Source organism: Balaenoptera acutorostrata, chromosome 7 (genome assembly GCF_949987535.1).
Source record: "Balaenoptera acutorostrata chromosome 7, mBalAcu1.1, whole genome shotgun sequence".
Lineage (NCBI taxonomy): Eukaryota > Metazoa > Chordata > Mammalia > Artiodactyla > Balaenopteridae > Balaenoptera > Balaenoptera acutorostrata.
In genome coordinates this window covers 76,084,663-76,107,399 of record NC_080070.1, presented here as the reverse complement: position 1 = coordinate 76,107,399, position 22,737 = coordinate 76,084,663, and the positions used below count along the sequence as shown (strand labels likewise).

At 38.7% G+C, this 22,737-nt stretch overlaps 1 protein-coding gene across 1 annotated transcript in view; it reads right to left on the bottom strand.

The window, feature by feature from the left end:
• The window catches only part of DNAH11 (dynein axonemal heavy chain 11), a 326,952-nt gene that overhangs the window by 290,057 nt on the left and 14,158 nt on the right, over positions 1 to 22,737 (bottom strand). The window contains exons 3-8 of the mRNA XM_057550027.1: positions 20,140 to 20,336; positions 19,148 to 19,337; positions 18,297 to 18,396; positions 15,511 to 15,722; positions 8,640 to 8,873; positions 7,251 to 7,418 (exon numbers count right to left, since the gene is read on the bottom strand). Coding sequence (XP_057406010.1) covers positions 7,251 to 7,418; positions 8,640 to 8,873; positions 15,511 to 15,722; positions 18,297 to 18,396; positions 19,148 to 19,337; positions 20,140 to 20,336 — 1,101 coding nt within the window. The remainder of the gene's footprint in view (positions 1 to 7,250; positions 7,419 to 8,639; positions 8,874 to 15,510; positions 15,723 to 18,296; positions 18,397 to 19,147; positions 19,338 to 20,139; positions 20,337 to 22,737) is intronic.

Sequence of the window (22,737 nt, the reverse complement as noted above, 5' to 3'; positions counted from 1 at the left end):
GAGCAACAAAGTTGGATCCTTACCTTACAAGATATACAAAAATTAACTCAATATTTACCAAAGACCTAAATGTAAGAGCTAAAAGTATAAAACTCTTAGGAGAAAAAACTGGAGACAATCTTCATGACATTGGATTTAGCAGTCATTTCTTGGATATGACACTGAAAGCATAGGCAACAAAAGAAAGGATAAATTTGACTTCATCAAAATTAAAAACTTTCGTGCATCAAAGGACACTACCATGGGTGTGAAAAACAACCCACGGAATGGAGGAAAGTATTTTCAAATCATACATCTGATCAGGGAATATAAGAACTCCTACAGCCTAACAACAAAGGAATCCAATTCAAAAATGAGCAAAAGACTTGAACAGACATTTCTCCAAAGGCATAAAGATGGCCAATAAACACATGAAAAGATGACCAACGTCACTAATCATTATGGAACGCAAATCAAACCACAATGAAATATTACTTCATGGCCAGTAATATGGCTATTATCCAAAATAATGAAAAATAATAAGTGTTGATGCGGATGTGGTAACATTGGAATCCTGCATTACTGGTGGGAAGACAAAATAGTTCAACCACTATGGAAAACAGTTTGGAAATTCCTCAAACAGTTCAAAATAGAATTACCATAAGATCCAGCAATTTTAATCCTAGCTATGTATCCATAAGAATTGAAAGCAGGGATGACACAGATACTCGCTAAACAACGTTCATAGCACCATTATTCACAAGAGCCAAAAAGGTGGGCACAACCAAGCATCCATCAATAAATGAATAAACAAAATACAGTATGTGTATATATATATATATATATATATATATATATATATATATATATATATAAAATAGATTTAGCCTTAAAAAGGAATGAAATTAAAAAGGATGATTTAGCCTTAAAAAGGAATTAAAGGAAACTGTGACACATGCTACAGTATGGATGAACCTTAAAGGCTTATGCTAAGTGAAATAAGTGACACACAAACGAATTATTTTGAGTCCACTCATATGAGGTATCTAAAATAAATAAATTCATAGAGAGAGAAAGTAGAACAGATATTACCAGGTACCAAGGGGAGGGGGCAATGAAGAGTTATCATTTAATGGTTGTAAAGTTTTTGTTTGGGATGATGAAATGTTCTGGAAGTGGATAGTAGTGACAGTTGCACAACATTGCGAATATACTTAACACCACTGAATTATACTCACAAAAGGTTTAAATGCTAAATTCAATGTAAAATGCATTTTACCACAATTTTTTATAAAGAAAAAAAACCTTCCTTCTATTTTGATCCCTTTACTCTCTTCCATTTATAATATAATGGTCTTAAATACTTTCTCTACATACATTTAGAACCACAGAGAAGATTATAATTTTTGCTTCCACCATGAAACATGATTTAGAAAACTCAAGAGGAGAAGGAAATTCTATTGTATTTACACTTATTTCTGCATACCACATTCTTCCTGCTGTTCCAAGGTTCCCTTCTTTATCACCTCCTTTCTGTATTAAGAACTTCCTTTAGCCATTCTTTAAGGATCAGTCTACTGGTGACAAATTATTAGGTTTTTTTTTTTTTCGTCTAAGAATTTCTTGATTTCCCCTTTATTCTTGAAGGGTATTTTTCACTGGGTAGAGAATTCTGAGTTAACAATTCTTTTCTTTCAGCACTTAAAAATATTTTGCCATTTCCTTCTGGCCTTCGTGATTTCTGATAAGAAAACCATTGTCATTCAAACCATTTTTTCCGCTTTGGTAAATTGTCCTTTCTCTCTCACTACTTCTGAGATTTTTTTCTTTATCTTTAGTTTTCAGAAGTTTAATTATGATGTGTCTTGGCATGGATTTCTCTGGGTTTATCCCTGGGTTTATCTTTCTGCTACTGATTTCCTCTTGAATCTGTAGGTTTACGTCTCATGCCAAATTTAGGAGGTTTCCAGCTACTTATGAGACTTTCAGCTTCATGGTCTTTCTCTTCTCTTTCTGGAACTTTGAGGACACTAGTGCTACATCTGTTACAGTCTTACAAGTCCCTAAGGCTCTGTTCATTTTCTTTCAGTCTACCTTGTCTGTTGTTCAGACTGAGTGCTTTCTATTGTTCCATCTTGCAGTTCACTGATTCTTTCCTCAGTCACTCCATCCTGACACTGAACTCAATCACCATGCAGTGTATTTTAATTTTTTTCAGCTCTAAAATTCCAATTTGTTTTTTATATCTTCTATTTCTTTGCTGAGAATTTCTATTTCTTCACTGAGGTTATTTTTTATTTGTTTCATTATGTTGATAATTGCTTGTTGAAGCATTTTTGGCATGGCTCTATAAAGCCTGTCAGATAATTCTAACATGTCATCTCAATGGTGACATCTATTAGGTGTCTCTTTTTGTTCAGTTGAGATCTTCCTGGTTCTTGGTATAATGAGTACATTTTTATTGAACCTGGATGTTTTCATACTATGTTTCATATTATGAGACTGGATTTTATTTAAACCTTCCATTTTTGCTAGCATTCTCCAATACTGCTCTGGCCCCTTTACTGTCAAGTGGAGACAGAAGTCCAGTTTCTCCACTCAGCAGCCATTAATACCTAAGGGTGGGGAGCTCCTGTTATGGCTGGCTGTTCCAGTTTCCCATGTGGTCTCCACAGATGTCACAGTACTGGTGACCTGGTTACCATTTGGCCATGGTGAAAGCACTGACTTTCTACGAGGCTTCCTGTGACACTACCCTAGTGCGGTAAAGGACACTGCTGGGTGAGGAAAGAAATTCAGGATTCTCATGTGTTCTCCACTGACATCACAGAGAGTGAGCTCATAACTGGTTAGCTAGGATGAAAATCATGACTCCCTACTTGGCCATCACTGATACCACCCCAGTGGAGGTGTGCACTGGGTTGGGTAGCACTTTACAGATTGGCTGTAAGCCTAGTCTCCCCATACAGTCTTTGCTGGCATGGATGGGGGCAGGGAACAGTTTCTTCTGTGATATTTTTCTGGACTAGAGAGATTGCAGTCTACAAGTTTTCTGTCTTGCCAGGCTGTCCCTTTCTTGAGAGGGATCAGGCTTTAATTGAGGTTTTTAATGTCTGGGTCCATTGGTGTTTTCCAGGTTGCCACTGTCTTCACCTCTAGGTCTGCAATATTTCAGGCAAGAAGGAAATTCAGGTAACTCATCACTATGTTGTCTTTTGAGTCCATCTGCCTTCTTCTTTTCACCTTTCAGAGTCTTCTTATGTGTCTTTTACACATAGTGACCGGTACCGTAGTTGTACTTAGAGGAAGATGGAAAAGTACATCTACCCCATCTTCCCAAAAGAAGCTCCTAAATAAAATTTTAAACAATGATATCTACTACTTTAAATAACTTTTAAAAATAAATAATACATAAATTCATGGAATAATATACAATTGTTTTTTTAAAAATAGGTAATGCTATTGCAGTAATACAGAATGACTGCTAAAATATATTAAGTGACAAAAGGTATACATGATCTGTAGAGGAGGCTATGTGTGCAAAAACAGAATTCAAAATACATACACCCATGTATACACTAGTACATGCACCATGTATCACTGGAACATTATATAAGAAACTCATAATGGTAGATGTCCTTGGGGAAGGAAAATGAAAGACTAGGGGGAAAAGCAGGGAGTGAGAAGAAGGGGACTAAATTTTTGCATTTTTGCATATGTTACCTTTCCAAAAGAACAAGTAAGTAATGTTTTTAAATAATAAATTTTACCTTGAAAAGTAAGCAGGCAAGACCTGAAAATCCTATAGATGACTAATAAGAAATTTATGTAGTTAAAATTTTTAAATGCTACATACTGTAATAGCAAAAGAATTAATAAATACTTCAGGAGACTAGAACAGAACAGAAAACTAATTGTAGGAACTAGAACACGAGCTAGTATAGATTAATAACTACTTTTAAAGTGAATTTTAGATCCTGGAGTAATGGCAGGCTAGGTACCCGGATCAACCTTCCTGCTAAAAACTAGCAGGTAAAAGGAAAATAGCCACAGCATCTTGGATCACTCCACCTCAGGGCACAGGTCCTCAGGTGAGTTCCTCCAGTTGCCCCAGATGAACTTATTCCCTTCATTTCTAGGAAGATGCAATGAGGGAGATAAACACTAAAGAACTGACATGGCATAGCAAAAAAAAAAGTGCTAGGTTGACAGTTCTGGGTTGGAATCTCTGTTCCACTCCCTGGAACTGTGTAATCTCAGGTAATTTACATATCCCTCATCTACCTGGGCGGTCACTCTCAGGGTTATAGCTAGAATTAAGCAGGAATGTGTGTAAAGGTTTGGCGTGATGCCTGGCACCCAACACTTGTTCAGTAATTATTAATGGACTCATTAACAGACACTAGTGGAGCCAAGAGGTTACTCTCAAGAATATCCACCATCCTTCGGCTTCCCTGGTGGCGCAGTGGTTGAGAATCTGCCTGCCGATGCAGGGGACACAGGTTCGAGCCCTGGTCTGGGAAGATCCCACATGCCGCGGAGCAACTGGGCCCGTGAGCCACAATTACTGAGCCTGCACATCTGGAGCCTGTGCCCCGCAACACGAGAGTCCGCGATAGAGAGTGGCCCCCGCTTGCCACAACTAGAGGAAGGCCTCGCACAGAAACGAAGACCCAACACAGCCATAAATAAATAAAAAAAAAAAAGATGACTTTCCTCTTAAAAAAAAAAAAAAAAAAAGAATATCCACCATCCTTGCTTAGTTATCTAGGGAATTTTATTTAATCAAGCAACACCTCAGAATGTCGGTAAAAACCAAGCTGCTGAGCCTCAAGTCACCTGCCCATCAGTTAAATACAATTAAGAAAGCAAGTCTCTTATCAAGTTCAATATGATACAAATTGTTGTCTATATTCACTAACATCAAACTTGCTAAGAGACTACAACTTAATGATTTCCACCACTAAAGAAGAAAGAATAATTATGCAACACGATAGGGGTGCTAATAATCACTACATTGGCTATTAAAATACATAAATGTATCAAATTAACATGCTGTACACCTTAAATGTGCACAATGTTACATGTTTCAATTAAATAAATTAGAAAGCAAGTATCTCCCCCTAACTGTCTGGATCTCAAAGAGTCCCATAGGAAGAAGTCAAAGCAAATACCTAAAGTGACCTTTATATTCAGTATTAATAATTCAGAAACCCAAGAACATTTTTATGGACACGTCTGAGAAATCCCCATCTTCTGTAAATAGACCATAGTGACAGAACTTCTGTCACACCAATAAAGGCTCAAAGCCTGATTGATAGGCTTGAGATTAATGAAGAGAGAGACATAAATAATAGCCTTTCCAAAAGCAAATTACCAGTCACTGTTTCTTTAATTTACCAGAACATATATAAACCATTTCTACGCCAGAGGGCAGGAAGGCTGACTACGATACACTGGACAGTTACATTAGCGCCATTCAGTGGGGATCGGGGTATGTGGAGGGGTGTGTGCAGTGGGAGAGGAAGGGCATAGCGGTGGGCATGTGTCCTGGGGATACTGTCATGGGGAAGCACCTGTATGAATATATGAGTTTGCAGGTAGTTTGCTAACATAATATCTCCTAAAAATTACCAGCTGATTTCATCATAAAAACCAGAACACAATGAAACTCAGCTAAAAAGCCCCCAAATGAACAGTTTATTAAGCAAAAATATATAATCATTGCAATATTCTGAGGCAACACTGATAACCAAGACACATTCAAAAAAAGCAAAGGTCATCTTTGACATAAGCACACCAATTAAGTGAACTTTTAGTTAATTCACATTTTGATTTCGAGGAATAACCAAAGTCAAGGAGCTTTTAAATTATATTCTAAAGCAGGATACAGTAATCAGATAAAAGGATGAAGGGGAACTTCGAGGGCAGGTTATCGATGTCTCTAACCTAGATCTGGAGATCACAGGTAAGCCTTGCCCATTTTATACTAAATACAAATACCAAGCAGGTGTGTGTGGGTGGGTGGGTGTGTGTGTGTGTGTGTGTGTGAAGAGCAAGTGAATTTTCTATTCTATGTTTGTGACTGTGCAGGGTTTGGGCAGAGACAGGGATAAATTCAGGACCTTTAGCACTACCAGGGAAGCGACAACAGCTAAACCTAGCCATGTCCTCCAACCCTGGCACACTGAAAACCTGCCAGGAGTTGTAATCATGAGCAAATCAAGGCTCTCCTGCAACTCGAATGCACCCGACGGTCCTGTGCACGCTGGGTTTCACGCTCCTCTGCTTAGTTGCTCAGAAGAGCTAAATCAAGCCCCCCCAAGAGTCCCATCCTGTCCATATTCACTGAATGTCTGCTGGGTGCCAGACACCTTACCAGGCTCTGGGGATGAGCTCACGCATCCCCTAGATCATCACCACAGATCTAGGTTTCTCTTTTCCACAAATCAGCAGGACACACAATGGCCATATCTTTCTTACCATTAACTCCACTTCCCAAAAACTGTCAGCAGTTCAGAGGGATTAAGTTTGCTAACCATGTCCTTACAAAGCTAACATACTGTACTTGTACACTTCAGAGAGTCAATTATTTGGCCAAATATACACATAATAGTGAATAAATTCACATTCCACAAAAAACAATGACGATGAGAGGTAATCTTTTTTTTTTTTGGTACCTGGGATTCACGGTCATGGCAAGCCACTAAAATGAAGCTATTTTTATCCTAGAGCTGCAGGGAATACTCACAGGAACTCCCTGGCTCCTAACCCGCTGGCAGTGACAGAAAACAGGAGCAGCTTAAACCTGAAAGCTTCCCTCTTTTTCAGACAACATACATGTTAATAATATATGTAACGAATGAGGTGAAACTAAATATTCAAGTAGATGAAAACTTTACCTGATGATTCAAGAAAAGGCTAAAATAAAACACACAAGTTACATAGACACCAGATAATCAGATCTAAATGAGTTAATATGGAAAGTTCCTTTTCACTATACATCAACAAGAGACAAATCCAGACTGAGGTCTGCTGTTATATTAGAAACAGTTTAAAATATTCTAAACTGAAAATGCAAAAGTTAGGGACCTAACTTCTGGTCCCTGATCTACCACTAAGTAAATGAGAGACCTCAGGCAAGTCATTTCCCCTCTTTCATCCGGGAGAGGTTGGACTGAATAGGACCTATTATCACTGTGACCTACTGTCCCCTTCCCAGCTTTAAAATACGATTCTATGAAATTGAAAACACAAAGATACAGTATTACCATGTTATTGTAATCAGATGGGTCATATGTGCTCTGTTGAAAAATCTTACAGAGTTCCATAAATTCTTCTCTCATCTCGTGGACTTGTCCATTTAAAATTGCTCCCTTGGTACCGCCAAATTCAAGTCTTTCCAGCTTTTCAAATTCCAATATGGTGACAAATATATCCTTTGAAAAAACATCGTAAAGATTTTTCCACCCTCTTGAGTAGGAAAAGAACATTTTAAAGTTTCAGAAAAAGAACATTTTCCAACATTCAAAATCAGTGAGTCAATGGACACTGACATGACAGAAAATGAATATTAATGATTTAACTGAACTAAGTAACTGCCTACTTTTAAAGTCATACTCCCATTTTCACATGGACTGAAAATTATCAAGCAGTACAGGCAACACCTAGCTTACCATAGTTAAACATCTGATTCTCTAATTTCATATCCTTCTAATCATAAGTCAGACGTCCGGGTGAGATCCAAAACTCATTTTCAGCCACCAACACTGCCGTGATGGGCTCTCTTATTGAAAAGGAGCTTAAGAGACTGTTATGAAAGGGTGATGCAAGTTACCCAGAGTCAGGCATTTGGCATTCAAACTTTAAGAGGGCATTCAGGCTGCTTAAGTGATGAGAATTTTCAAAACATAAAGCTCTAATTTTGAATGAAATTCAACAAATCTTTCAACAAAAAAGCCCAAGCTTGCTAGAAAGAGTTTTACAAAGAAAATAAGGCAGTTCAAAATGAAAAAAAAAACAATAACAAAAACAAAAATCTTAGCCAGTTGGCTCCACACAAGTTGTTGTGTGTAAGTGTTTACATGTATGTAATTCATGTTTGGGTTTTTGGCAGTTAAAACATTTATACAAAGCACATGTTTTCATGTTCTTTTCATCTATTTTTATGAATAGTTGTAATATTTGAATAGTATAACATATATATTTATATACTAAAAGTTACCATGATATTTTAGATTATCAAATGGGTTTTCAGGTATGGAATCCCAATAAAACCATCAAACATGTAAAGGAAAATAGGGGTTATTTTATAGCTTCCTGATTTACAACCATTTTCTAGGAACATAGTAAGCTGTAGGACAAGGGTCACTGGTACATAGAGATTCACTTATACTCAGTGTAATAAAATAATCAAAAATGAGTTTTTTAAAAAAAGAAGCCAAAGCTTTAAAACTAAACAAAGCTTTGAAACTAAACAAACTAAAGCTTTTACTGTATCTTGATAGCACAGGCCTCATAAACTTCTCATGAAGATCACCAAGAAAGCAGACTTCCCACCTCCCACCCAAATAGAACTGTTCCTTGAATCATATAAAAAGCTATAGGATTTTCTGAAACAACCTACAATATGAATAAATTACAAGTCAATAAATGAATACCTCTATTTTCACGAAACGGTCGAGAAATTTGTCAAATCTAAGAAACACCAGATGAGACTGGAAATCCCATGGTTTCAGCTCCTTATTTCCCGTAAAATAGCTTGCCAATCCTTTTCTATAGTTAAAAAAACAATTTTTGAAAGTCTTTAAGATGTTAATGGCCACCTGCACCTTTTCCAGAGAGTCTTCAATTTCTCCTCTCAAAAGGTCTTCAGGCAAAAGGTAAGCTAGTGCCTAGGATTCAATGAAAGGAAACAATAATAAGAAAATGTTTAATAGTTTTACTGAAAATGACTGTTTCAATGAACTGGTCTATTCTTTCAGTGAATCATTTTCAAATTACAATGTCTAGAATTGGGCCAGCAATGCTGTAAAACAGGAAACACAAATTCTAGAAATTCAGGCACTTAGGTTTCAATGACATACTTGCATACATTAGAGACATCTACAGGAGATGCTGCAATTTCTGGAATTAAACATTCTGCCAATGACTACATTTTTGCTAAGCTTCAAAGATACAACAACTGTGTAACCAGAATTTGCATGGCTATTCCTGGCAGCAAATATTCTGCACAACTGTTTTTACATATAAAGAAATGTATAAGCCAGGAAGGGAAATCTATCAGACCATGTATTTTAAAAATACGGTCACGTTACCTGGCAGCACAAGGTCACCTGAAAAGGTGAGAAAGAGCTAACATAGGTGATTATACCATTGGCAATTCTTTTAGGTTAGCAGACTTCTCTTCTGGGGGCTTAAACTCATCATAGGACATAAAATCTAGCCGAGATATGCCATATGAACTAGTTCTCAATAGTGGAAATGCAAAGGCGAGAACGATTATAGAAAAACCAGCAGATTCATGTAGCAACTCTCGTAGGACCATCATTCAGTTCTTCCCTTTGCATATTTGTTATGAAGTTTCACAATGTCCCTGTTTAGGATCCTCAGGAACCTATAAATTCTAACCCTGATGCATCTTCACCTCATATAAATTATAGGTTTAAACTGCACACCTTTAATTCTGCAGTTGCTTAGAAAGTTGTCATAGATCTCAATGGAGAAAGTATTGAAAGCCATTGGGTTCAACATAGCAGATAGAAGAAACGTTTCGCTAAATGTAGACATATTGTCCTCCGTCTCCCAATAATGGCTATGGTTTTACATGCAATACAGACTCTGTGCCCTAAATGTGTAAAGTAGTAAGAATATCATTCATTTGGTGTCTAAAAAGCCTACTAACTAGTTCCTTCAATTCTAGCTGTAGATTCCCAACCTGTGCTCTTATTTCTCACTGAGGCTGGATGGAAAATTAACCTCTCCCTGAAGGCTGCTAACATTTCACACAGAACAGGGACGAGAACTACCAGTAATCTCTCAGCAACGTGAGTTTTGTAACAGTTTACACATTGGTGTGGCTTAGGGATTCCATAGGCCTTCATCTAGATGTATTCTTTACAGTAAACGTGTCCTTTTAGGAAGCTAAAAAAATCTACAGTGGTGACTCCACTGCCGTCTGTTTCAGCAGCCCCCTGTGACCTAACTACCTACATCTGAAGTAACCTCCCTTCGGGCAAGCCATCCTTATATTCATTCCTTTGCTCCCTGTCTGACCCTCACATAGATGAGACAATCACAGCAATTAGCTTTCTGTTCACAGAGCCCACTGTTGAATAAGACCTCCTAAGACAAGGTGATAGTACTCAACATCCTAGATCAGAAAACCATTCTATATACCCTTTCACTGGGCAGCAGGTTATGTGAAGGGAAAAAGCATCAGCAGGGGCAGGAGGCCTGGCTGTGGTCCAGTTACGGGCCACTAATTGCTTTTGTGACATTAGCTAAATTTTCTCAGAGGATCTCAGTTGCCTTATCTACAAAAAAGGAGAGATGAATTAAGCGAACCTCAAGATTCTTTTTAGCTCCTAACCTCTGAATTCTTTTCTGATTCCCCCAGTAGCTCCCTGGAGCACACCCAACCACACCACCTCTCTCGATTCTCTCATACTCAGTAGTATCAGGACAAACCAACAATAAAACCACTGGATTTACGATGAATTGGTCCCACTTCAGAGGCCTTATAAACTAAAATACTGCTAACCAGTTTATTTTATTGATAAGCCAATTAATCAAGTAAGCAATTTATCAATGATAGCGTGTCAGTTTTTTAAGTTAATCTTTATTTTACATTGGAGCATTGTTGATTTACAACGTTGCGATACTTTGATAGCATGTTAGCTTGATGCCTGTCTCCCAGCTTCTTTTGTCTTATTTATGTGCTGTTATGGACTCTTACTTTTGCTCAATCCTACCATCTCTTCTTCAAGCTCAACCTCACAGACTTAAACTCCTCGTCACCTAGGATCTTGTGAATGAGGATATCCACAACAGGGACACCAAGCCACAGAACAGACAGAGTGGAGGGCCTCAAGTGGTAATGACTCACAATGAACAGGGAGTAGAGTCAGGTAACCAGGGAAGAGAAGCAAGGCACTAAAAAAAGACACCATTACCAAAGCTCAAGTGTGCTACCATCCAAGGTGGTCGCATAATGCCTTTTATGTCTGGAGTAAACAACTATGGAAATGGTTACTGTCAGAAAACGAGTAAAGAGAAACACATTTGCTTTTAAAGTAACAAAGGATTTCTGACCGTGCCTGGAATGCCTAGAAAGATCAGGCAGATGATGACAACGAGTGAAGCAGATCAGGAACAGTGAACAGTGGAGACCATGGTCACCTGGACAGCACGTGACCCATCTAAAGGGGTACGTGAAGCTCTAGCAGCTGACTGTGTCAATGGGGATGCAAGAGCCAATGCAGTGAGATCTGACTTTTTAGTAGAGGCTGGGATGTTGGAAATTCAATGAGACCTAGTCAATTTAAGCACCAGCAACAATTTTTTTTTTAAATTTCAAAATACTGTGCAAAATAAAAACAGTGCATTGATCCATTGGCCAAAGGCAGTTGACAGAATGCCAGCTTATGACTCCTGACGTATAACACAGCAAGGGTTCAAATGTTTCATAAACACGTTGAAGTCTACAGACTCACAGAAACAAAGCACATGAAAACTATATAAGAAAATTATAAAAGGCACGTAAAATGTGTAACCACACAAATCATGCAACGTACAAAATTAAGAAACAACATGGTACAAGTGTATACCCAATGAATCACTGCAAATTCTTTAAAGCTGGTAAGGCTCAAAGCTGGTGAATTATACTAAAACTTTTTACACATTGATAATTGCAATGCAATTAATATAATCTTTTAAAAAAGAATTTGTAAATATCAAATAGCGTACAATAGTCATGAAACGATTGTACCCCTTGATCAACATCAGGAATTTATATTAAGCCAATTATCCAAGTTAAGGAAAAGGATTTCTGTATAAAGTTGTTTTCTGCATGTTGTTTATAACACAGGAGGCTGGAAGCAACCTAAATATCCAACAACAGCAATAATTTTTCAAGAAGCTAGTAAAAAAAAAGAATTATATGATAAAATGCATAAATACGTGTAAGTATTGGGAGAAGGAAAATTTTTAAATGCTGAATTTTAGGGTGATAGAACTGCAGGACTATTTCCATTGTTATAAATTTTATGCAATAAGAGTATTTTACAATTATTCATACACCACATATTAATAGTAATTAGAAATAAAAACTTACATTAAAATATGGAACAAAATGAGTAAGAACTCTGTCAGCTGGGTGACCTTGAGAAAGCTATTTATCTTCTCTGAACTTCAGGGTTGTTTTTTTTTTTTTAAATACAGAAAGTATCTACTAATAGCACCTATATCATAGTGTTGCTAGAGAATTAAATTCGTAGATTCTTGTAAAGGGCTTAGAAGAATTCTGGCAAATAAGAGGCACTATACAGTGCTTGTTAAATAAGTATTAAAAGTAAGTTAGACAGCAAACGACTGGGGGTGGTGGTAGGTGGTGCAGAGTTCAGCTCTTCAGAGAACCCGGGGATGAAAGTTGACTCATTGCCCATTTTTGATTCCTAACATGTTGGGGCAGATTTACTACAAAGTCCACTTGGAGAACCTAGGAAATCAGGTCGACGGAACCTTTGGACATAAGCCAGGAATAGTAACTAAGGAACAAGAGAAACGACATTATTTCCTTGGGAGCTTGGCAAACTCTGGCCATTGACACAGCCTAGGATCCGGGGATAATAGGTTTATAGGCTTACAGGTAACCAGGGCTCCTTGCAAGCCAACTACAATAGTGAATGACAACCTTTGAGGTTTCTACACTAACAGGGCTTTGCAGTAAAAGTTTGGATCATTCTCAAAATGAGATGAGGATCCCTCAAAAGGGGTTTGGGAGAAGCGGTGGTCACAGTGGTTAATCCTGCAGTAGGGATCAAAGCCTTTCACATAGAGATCCAAGCCATTAGGACCCAGTGCACTCATTAACAAAAGAGCAAAACTGAGTCTGCACAACAGAGAAACAGAATGAAGCCAGAAGAGATGCTAAAATATAGCAAGGAACAGACTTGTTACCTCCTATCAACAGCTGCAACTATTTTGTAAGGCAAGAGTTTGGAACTAACTTTTACTGAGTCTCTGTTAAATGCCACACTGAACATTTCATTGAGGTTCTCTCTTTTGATCTTTACAAAAGCCCATGAACAGGGCACTTACAAGCATGGAAAGTGAGGCTCGGAAAAGTGATTTAACTACTCTAAAACGGTTCAACTTGATCTTTTTTTTCCTCAACTGTGCCTCACGGCTTGTGGAATCTTAGTTCCCCGACCAAGAATTGAACCCGGGCCCTCAGCAGTGAAAGCGTGGAGTCTTAACCACTGGACCACCAGGGAAGTCCCCTGGTTCAATTAGATTTGAATCCTGGTTGGTCTGAGCCCAAAGCCCTTTCCATACACCATTCCACCTCTTTGGAAGCAGACAGGAAGACACACATGCACACCTCAATCTCATACGTATTCCAGAAACGGTAAACTACATGTCAGGAAACCTGTTCTTTAATTTGGATTTCCCCCTAAATGCTCAAGCAAAGTGAGCAAATGATATCTTTCAAGTTTCCATTAATTCATCTGAAAAAGTATCGGGATTAGAACGGAACACAGTTCCCCAACCAGTTTCTGCTACAACACTGTTCTCTTTAACGTTTAGAAAAGCAAGGTTCTGGGGCCTGGGGCAGCAGAAGCTCCAAGCAGCTTGCCCTGTCTATGAGCAGATTTTCAGGGTTCCCAGTCCCCTCCAATTTTACCCCACTGTGCAATGAAAGTTTTTAAATTTCTATGTGAGTCATGAGGTGAAAACCACTGAGAAGTATTAGACTAGATCAGGGATTTAGGTCAATCACAGTTGCCCACCATTCTCTGAGCTAGTGATGCAGGCCTGTCCAAGATATCCTATCTCCCTGGCCACATGATTGTTCCAGGAGTGAAAATAAAACCCATTGGTCCAGAACGAAAAACAAAGTCAGCCTCTTTCCAGGGAAGTTCCTCTACTAGAAGGATATCCATCTGGTGCTACCAAAAGCCACCTTGGTTAACACGTGATGAGAGCCTGAGAATCAAGTCAAACACAAACGAGCAAAACAGAGCTTTGAAATTATCATCTGAGTCCCCTGGAGCAAGCTAATCCTCAAGTCTTTGTACTGTTAGACTTCCCAGTTCACATGAACTTAGACACTTCTCTTTTTCTGCTTCAGTTTGCCAGTTGCAGCTGGAAATGATCCAATTCTCATAGGAAGCGCTCTTACTTAGCAACTCAAAGTCTAAGCCATATGCACAGATTCTGATTCTCTGGCATCTGTTTTACAAAAACTCCTTAGGTGTTCAGACACACACCCTGATATAGACCCTGCTATGGACTAAAGTGTGACACCCCCTCCAAAAAAGTGCCTGTGTTGAAGCCCTAACCACCACTGTGACTACCTGGAGATAGAATCTTTAGGAGGTAATTAAGGTTAATGAGGTCATGAGGGCAGGACCCTGATCTGACAGGACTGTGGTTTTTTAAAAAGAGGAAGAGGGAGATCTTTCCCTCAGTGTGAGGGCACAGAGAAAAGGCAGCTATCTGCAAGCCAGGAAGAACGCTCTAGTCAGAACACGACCATGACGGCACCTGGATCTGGTCTCCCAGGCTCCAAAAATGTGAGAAAGCAATTCCTGAAAATAAAGCCACACAGCCTGTGGTATTTTGTTACGTCAACTCAAGCAGACTAAGACACACACGCCCTCAATAAACAATCACTGGATATGCCCTGCAAGTATCTTTTAGCTCTCAAATTATGAAATATTCTCTGATATTACGGACACAAGAGTAATTAAAGTTCCCACAGGATGAGGAAGCAGTCCAATTTTTTTTGTTTTTTAACATTTTGCAAGTTAAGTGAAGAGTAGAGAAACAATTATAAACAAGATTTTTAAAGATCAACCATGAATCAGAATTCTTTCAATATAATTCTACTACTATTTTTGGAGGATCATTTTTTTCCGGCCAGATTCTCTTAACTTACTTCCCTTTCCAAAAGTCTTCCCTCTGCCAGTGTTCCTGTGGAAACCAAAGGGAAAGCTACAAAGAAAGTACTACGTGTGCGTGCCTTTTATTAGAAGCTGCCTTAAATGTCTTTTGAAGAAAGGTAGGATATTAAACAAACAGAATCCAGTAACAACCTGTCCCTTGACTGTATCTGACTTATTTCCAGAGCTCCTTTGCCTTTTAGGATAGAAAGTCATCTGGCCTTTGTTACCATAAAAGTCTTATGAAAAAAAGAAAAGGGAAAAAGGTGTTCTGTAGACTGGATTTATTCATTCCTCCTTGATCTCATAAAACCTACCACACGGCAATAATTCTTATTGTTCCTATTTTTTTCACGCTACATACCCGGTCAATGAAGAGATTACAAAACTCCTGCAATAGAACTATAACCCGAACAGGGGTATTATAAAACGTGGAATGACTCCAGATCAGACAGATGGTATGAAATAACGGGGCAATTAATACACCAGTCTGTGGGAATTCCGTCTCCTGGACACATTGAAGGTGTCTCCTCAGGGGTCTCAGGTAAAGTTCCACGTCTTGGGCTTCGAGAAGAGCTGAAAGGAAACCACCGTTAATGTGAGGCAGCCTCTTTTATCTGAAGTCACTTCAGAAGGTCAAGAGAACGATGCAAAACAACATGGCTGTACTTAAATGCTGCCTCTTTCTTTTTATATCACTTACCGTACCATTGACACAGGACAGGTTAGGAAGGCTTTCGACACTGTCCGGCTGTAACAACCCTTCAAAGAGAGCCCAGGCGTAGTTACTCACAAGTATATCCCGACTGAAGACTCACCAGCACCATCACCAGAAAGTTAACTCCTCCCACGCACTTGGTACCAGCACAATTGAATCATTTATTATCTCATTCTAGTGTCCTATAAGAGTAACTCGTACCATGAAAAATTTTCCATTATATTATTATCCACAGTGTAACTACTGAAATTGTCGAGCATGGGTGATGAAAATATTGTGAACTAGACAGAGGCAATAGTTACGGGATACTGTGAATTCGCTAAATGCCACCAATCTGTACACTTTAAAAACTTTTTTTTAATGTTATGTGAATTTTACCTCAATTTAAAAAATTGTTATGCATGGTTAGGAATAAGGAATACTTTTTAAAAAAGCTATATATGAAGATAACATTGAAATAGTTATGATTAATTACTGCTTAATCTAATCCAAATTTTCTCTTGATTAAAACTGGTCCTTTTAATGTACCCTAAATGGATCTCCATCAGACTTCATTGTACTCCTGAGGCTACAAATACCTTTGATTAACTGAAAATGGGCTTTATTTATGAAGGTAGGGAATGAAGGAAAGTGAATTCCTTATTTTCTGGTGTTATCCCAAAAGACTCCTGTCAGAAATCAAAAACAAAACAAACTGCCAGACTTTTTTTTTTTTTTTTTGGCTGCCAGAGTCAGGTATGCACCCACCCATGTTGCTCTATTTGACATGTAACCAATTAATCTCTCCACCTAACAATAAAGACCTGGGAAGAAAGAGAGGGTCCAGGAACTATTTTTTCCTCAGACGCACTCATGTTTTGAAATTAGTGTGTTTTCATCAGCGTTAATTTCAAAATCCAATAATTCCATGTAAAGGTAAAGTGCCCTTAAAATGTGATAAACACTTCTAGTGATTTTACAAAGCCTCGACTAGGGCTTTGGGAGAGCCTTCTACCTCTAACTGAGAATGGCTTTGGGTCACTTGTTCTACTGAAAGTGTTTTCTCCTGAATCTCCAGTTCATATGCTCAAAAGGCTCTGAGGACCCCTGGGATTCATTCCTGGAGAAGTTTTATCCACAGAAAATGTGAATCTTACTACCAGAAAAAATGCAAGCAGCTTCTGTGTATTGAGGGTACACTTACTATGTGCCTAGTACTCTGTACACTGTATATTAGGTCTTCAATTCATTGGTTCTCAGCCAGGGGAGGTTTCCCCCCAAGGGTCACTTGGCAATGTCTCGAGACATTTTTTGTTGTCACAACGGGCATGGGGGGAGTAGACAGAGGCCAAGGACGCTGCTAAATACCCCGCAATGCACAGCGTGGTTCCCCACAACAAAGAATTATCCCGCCCAAAACGTCAGCGGTGACAAGGTTGAGAAATGGTGCTCTAATTCTTGCAACAATTATACAAGGAAGTTGTTAGTATGTCAAGCTGGCCAACAGAAACCAGGGACACAGCAAATTTAAGATGTACTGAGTGGATCTGGGATAGAAATCCAGACCTAATGCCCTCTTGTTTTAAGGCCTCTTTTCAAACAGAGTTCATGGAGAAAAGCCTAAAGAGATAGCAAAACATTTTCAAAGTAGATTTTAAGTATTTCCTAACCTTCCACATGTTACATAGGAAAAAATTTAAAAATAATTTTCTCATGTTAGAAACAAAAACAAGCTATTGGGCCATGTTATCTTAAAATTTTATCGTTTAAAACTTTAGTATCACGCATCATAACCGTATTTGCTTACACATGTCTAAAGAAACAGAAACAGAAATTAAAAAATTACGGAGGGGTGTTACGCCTGGGCAAGGTTGAAACTGGGTACTGAGAAGGAGACTTTTCACTTATACAATTTCCTTTCTAAATTAAAAATACCTGTTTATAATTTCTGGTTTTTAACAATGTACATGTATTACCTGTTCAAAATTCAACAAACAAACCCTCCTCTCTGTGTGTTTAATCTTCACCAAAATTTCAATGATGACTTCGCGTTCTTATGAGTTAAATAAATGGTGAATGTTAAGCAAATTCAGAGATTCTACTGGGGAGTCACTGGACTAACTGCAGCCCAACTGTTGATTAGAAAACCTCCATGCTGGGCATTCAATGACCCACTGCTAAACACCAAAGGCCTTTCCCCTCCACACACATACACTCTCATTGAAAGTTCAATCTAGAGCCTCTTTGGTAGGTACTTACTATATACCCGAAAAATGGTTTAATATAGCCGGAGAATAAACTGCACATAATTAAGACGGACTTATCATTACAAGAGTCAAGTGCAGTCATTTCATGAGCACGCTAAGGGTAGAAGGGTAGAGGAGGCTGAGCAGACAGGCAGGAGTCAGATCAGGAGGGACCACTGATGCCAGGCCGAGGAACACGAGTCTTACCATTTTTCACAGCCATGAAGATATCCTTCAAAGTCGGAAAATAGCTGCTTTGCTTATTTTTCAGGATCTTAACCATTTTGAGGACAATGGGAGCCTGAAGCTAAATTGAAAAATATATATATATGAGCTAGATTAATGACTAAATAAATGCACTCTGCAATAAAATATTTAAATTATATTCCATTCATGCACAATACACACAGTATTTAATATGCAAAGACATACCTGGTCTTAAGTTAAAAAGAATTTTTAAAATAATTTTTTTCCTTAAGCCTGTATGTTATTTTACATTTATAGCTCTTAATTTGAATTTTCAAAAAGCCTGTTAATATACATTTTATTACACATGTAAAATATTAACTTTTCCATATAAAATCTGTTTCAGAAAATCTCTAAGAGATAGGTGAACATGTGAATGAATGTCTTCGTTTTTAGAACATTAAACTGAATAATTTCTAATGGCAAACACCAGCAGAGGAACCAGTTAGTTCTTCCAAAGTTGCATCTCTCCACTAAGCAAAATCTACTCCTTTCCCAAATTAATTACATCAACTAGATTAACTAAATCTTACAATCTTCAACATTTCCCTTGGGAACTACTCTTTCTTTGCCACAAAGTGTTTCCAATTACTGTCAAAATAGTCTCAAAAAGGCAAAATTACTTTTAATCCCCATTAATTTTAAGAATGCATACCATACAGAACTTTGGAATAAGAAAACGGACAATTAAGTCGTTCAAAGACAGTGTATTAAACCTTTAACGTTACTGGAAATCATGGGTTTGGAGTCCAAATTCTACAACTGACTTTGCTAATTCAACTGGCAAGCAATTTCTAGGGCTCTCAACTTACTTGATCATAAATGCATGCTAGGTTCTCTCTCCTCATCATCCAGAAATCCAGTTCAGTTTGAGGATTTGAGTGAAGACCATTCAGCAAAGACTGCACTAAATCTTTTTCTACAATTTCTTGGATTTGATGCGACCATTTAATAACCACTGATTCAATTGCATGGAGTACTGTCCTTTCATTTGGCTCTAGTCTACAAACATTGAAATGATTAAAAATACAAAAATGAATCATTTCATCCAAATAAGGATAGGACTAGAATTTTAATAGGTATTTTATGAATCCATAAGCTAGTTTTCTAAATATAAATTCTTCAAAATCAGATCTATTATTTTTATAGCCTCAATTTGAGTTGTGACAGTGTTATTCTGTCATGGGCATGTCTCTAACATTTAAAAAATTGTTAAAGAGTCATAATGTCCTCAAAAACATTTTACTAGGGGCTTCCCTTGTGGTGCAGTGGTTGAGAATCTGCCTGCCAATGCAGGGGACACGGGTTCGAGCCCTGGTCTGGGAAGATCCCACATGCCATGGAGCAACTGGGCCCGTGAGCCACAACTACTGAGCCTGAGCGTCTGGAGCCTCTGCTCCGCAACAAGAGAGTGCGCGACAGTGAGAGGCCCGTGCACCACGATTAAGAGTGGCCCCCACTCGCCGCAACTGGAGAAAGCCCTCACACAGAAACGAAGACCCAACACAGCCAAAAATAATAAATAAATAATAAATAAAAAATTTTTTTAACAAAAAAACATTTTACTAGAAGAGTATTGTTGACATTATGGCAATTGGTACTGCTTGCTTTCTGTACAGTCTGCTTTTAGAAAGAATACTTTGAAAGGAAATAATATATATGGTGTTTCTGTACATTATTTTTAAAAATATGCTGTAGTTATAATAATTCTGATATTTTGCTAACAGTTTGCTGGGGGTATGATATTAAATGGGTGTGTTGGCTCTCCATGTTGATAACCAGTGTAAACCATATCATTACGTACTTGGTCTCTGAATATTTCTGATCCAGGTCAACATTTCCTGCAATAGTGGGAATTGGTAGAAGAGTTCTTCTCAACATTTTGCCCCTAAAAATATGCATTTTATTTTTCATGACTTCTATGTGACGTTCCATGTCTTGTGAAATAAAACAGGACCAGGATTTATGGTTGTTCTTATTAGAAATAATTGGCACTAAAATCTAGAGAAAGAGAAACATTTTAAAAAGCAGTGAAATTAATTTATAGACAATGTGCTCCTTCAAAGATTTTCTTGTCACACAAGATCGGCAACAAAACCACCCAATTTCAATTTCATAAATATCGTCCTGTGATATCAAATCTACAAAGAGATGACAAAGTCAGTGACCCATTTAGATTTAATCAATTAGACAAATTCTTTCAAAGTGGAAATACTATACTGCTTGTTCATTCATTTACCCATTTATCAAACATTTATGGAGGCTCCCAATAACTTAAACTCTGCATGAAATAAGCAAAATCATGTCAAGTAAGTAAACTGCTTTCTTAATGCAAACTGTGCACATTGGCAGGTATATTAATGTAAAAAATCTTCTTGAATCACATGGAGGCAAAAGTAAATTAATTTTCTCCAGCCCTCGGTGACATCCCAGTGGATAAAATTTTCATAGTCAGAAAGATGTTTATTCAATCATATGAACCTTTTTTGAACTCCTTCCACCATTAAGTTGGAAATATCAATGAAATTATATGTGTGAAAACACTCCAAAATTATTTTGTTCCCAAAGCCCAGAATATCTTAAGTAATTAGTAAGAGTTTGTTGAGTTAATGAAGTTGGTCTCTTCTTGCTTCCTCACTCATTTTCAATATGTACTAATTAGACATTTTTCTGACACAATCTGTCCAGACCGTCAGCATTACCTATAAAATTTCCATTAGCTAAAATGCTTAGAAAATACTTATTCCACCTTTTTAAAGCTGATTTTGAGAACACAACCTTCTAGTTAACTGAAAACAAACTGAAATTTTATTTTATTTTCCAACGGGGATAAAACAAATCTTTCCAAATTGTATTATTATTACAATTTCCTGCTTTGTACCCACTACTTGTTGAGCTAGGAGATTAGTAAGGAACAGTGTGTCTTTCATGGAAACAACCTAAATGTCCATCAACAGATGAATGGATAAAGATGTGGTAGGAGAGGAGCTTCAAGATGACCGAAGAGTAAGACGCGGAAATCACCTTCCTCCCCACAAATCAGAAATACATCAACATGTGGAACAACTCCTACAGAACACCTACTGAACGCTGGCAGAAGACCTCAGACCTCCCAAAAGGCAAGAAACTCCCCACGTACCTGGGTAGGGCAAAAGAAAAAAGAAAAAACAGAGACAAAAGAACAGGGACGGGACCTGCACCAAGGGGAGGGAGCCGTGAAGGAGGAAAGGTTTCCACACACTAGGAAGCCCCTTCGCGGGCAGAGACTGCAGGTGGCGGAGGGGGGAAGCTTCGGAGCCACAGAGGAGAGCACAGCAGCAGGGGTGCAGAGGGCAAAGCGGAGAGGTTCCCGCACAGAGACTCGGCGCCAAGCAGCACTCACTAGCCCAAGAGGCTTGTCTGCTCACCCGCCAGGGCGGGCGGGGCTGGGAGCTGAGGCTCCGGCTTCGGTCGGATCGCAGGGAGAGGACTGGGGTTGGCGGCATGAACACAGCCTGAAGTGGCTAGTGCACCACAGCTAGCCGGGAGGGAGTCCGGGAAAAGGTCTGGAGCTGCCGAAGAGGCAAGAGACTTTTTCTTTCCTCTTTGTTTCCTGGTGCGCAAGGAGAGGGGATTAAGAGCGCCGCTTAAAGGAGCTCCAGAGACAGGCACGAGCCGCAGCTATCAGCGTGGACCCCAGAGACGGGCGTGAGACGCTAAGGCTGCTGCTGCCACCAGCAAGAAGCCTGTGTGCAAGCACAGGTCACTACCCACACCTCCTCTCCCAGGAGCCTGTGCAGCCTGCCACTGCCAGGCTCCTGGGGAATGCACGGCGCGCCTCAGGCTGGTGCAACGTCACGCTGGCCTCTGCCACCACAGGCTCGCCCCGCATCTGCACCCCCTCCCTCCCCTGGGCCTGAGTGAGCCAGAGCCTCCTAATCAGCCACTACTTTAACCCCGTCCTGTCTGAGCAAAGAACAGACGCCCTCAGGCGACCTACACCCAGAGGCGGGTCCAAATCCAAAGCTGAACCCTGGGAGCTGTGCGAATAAAGAAGAGAAAGAGAAATCTCTCCCAGCAGCCTCAGGAGCAGTGGATTAAATCTCCACAGTAACTTGATGTATCCTGCATCTGTGGAATACCTGAATAGACAACGAATCAGGTGGACTTTGGGAACAATGATATACGTATTTTTTTCCCTTTTTCTCTTTTTGTGTGTATGCGTACGCTTCTGTGTGTCATTTTGTCTGTATAGCTTTGCTTTTACCATTTCTCCTAGGGTTCTGTCTGTTCTTTTTTATTACTTAAAAATTTTTTTTCTTAATAAAGTTATTAAAATAAAAAATAATTATTTTATTTTACTTTATTTTATTTTACCTTCTTCTTTCTTTCTTTTTTTTCTCCCTTTTATTCTGAGCCATGT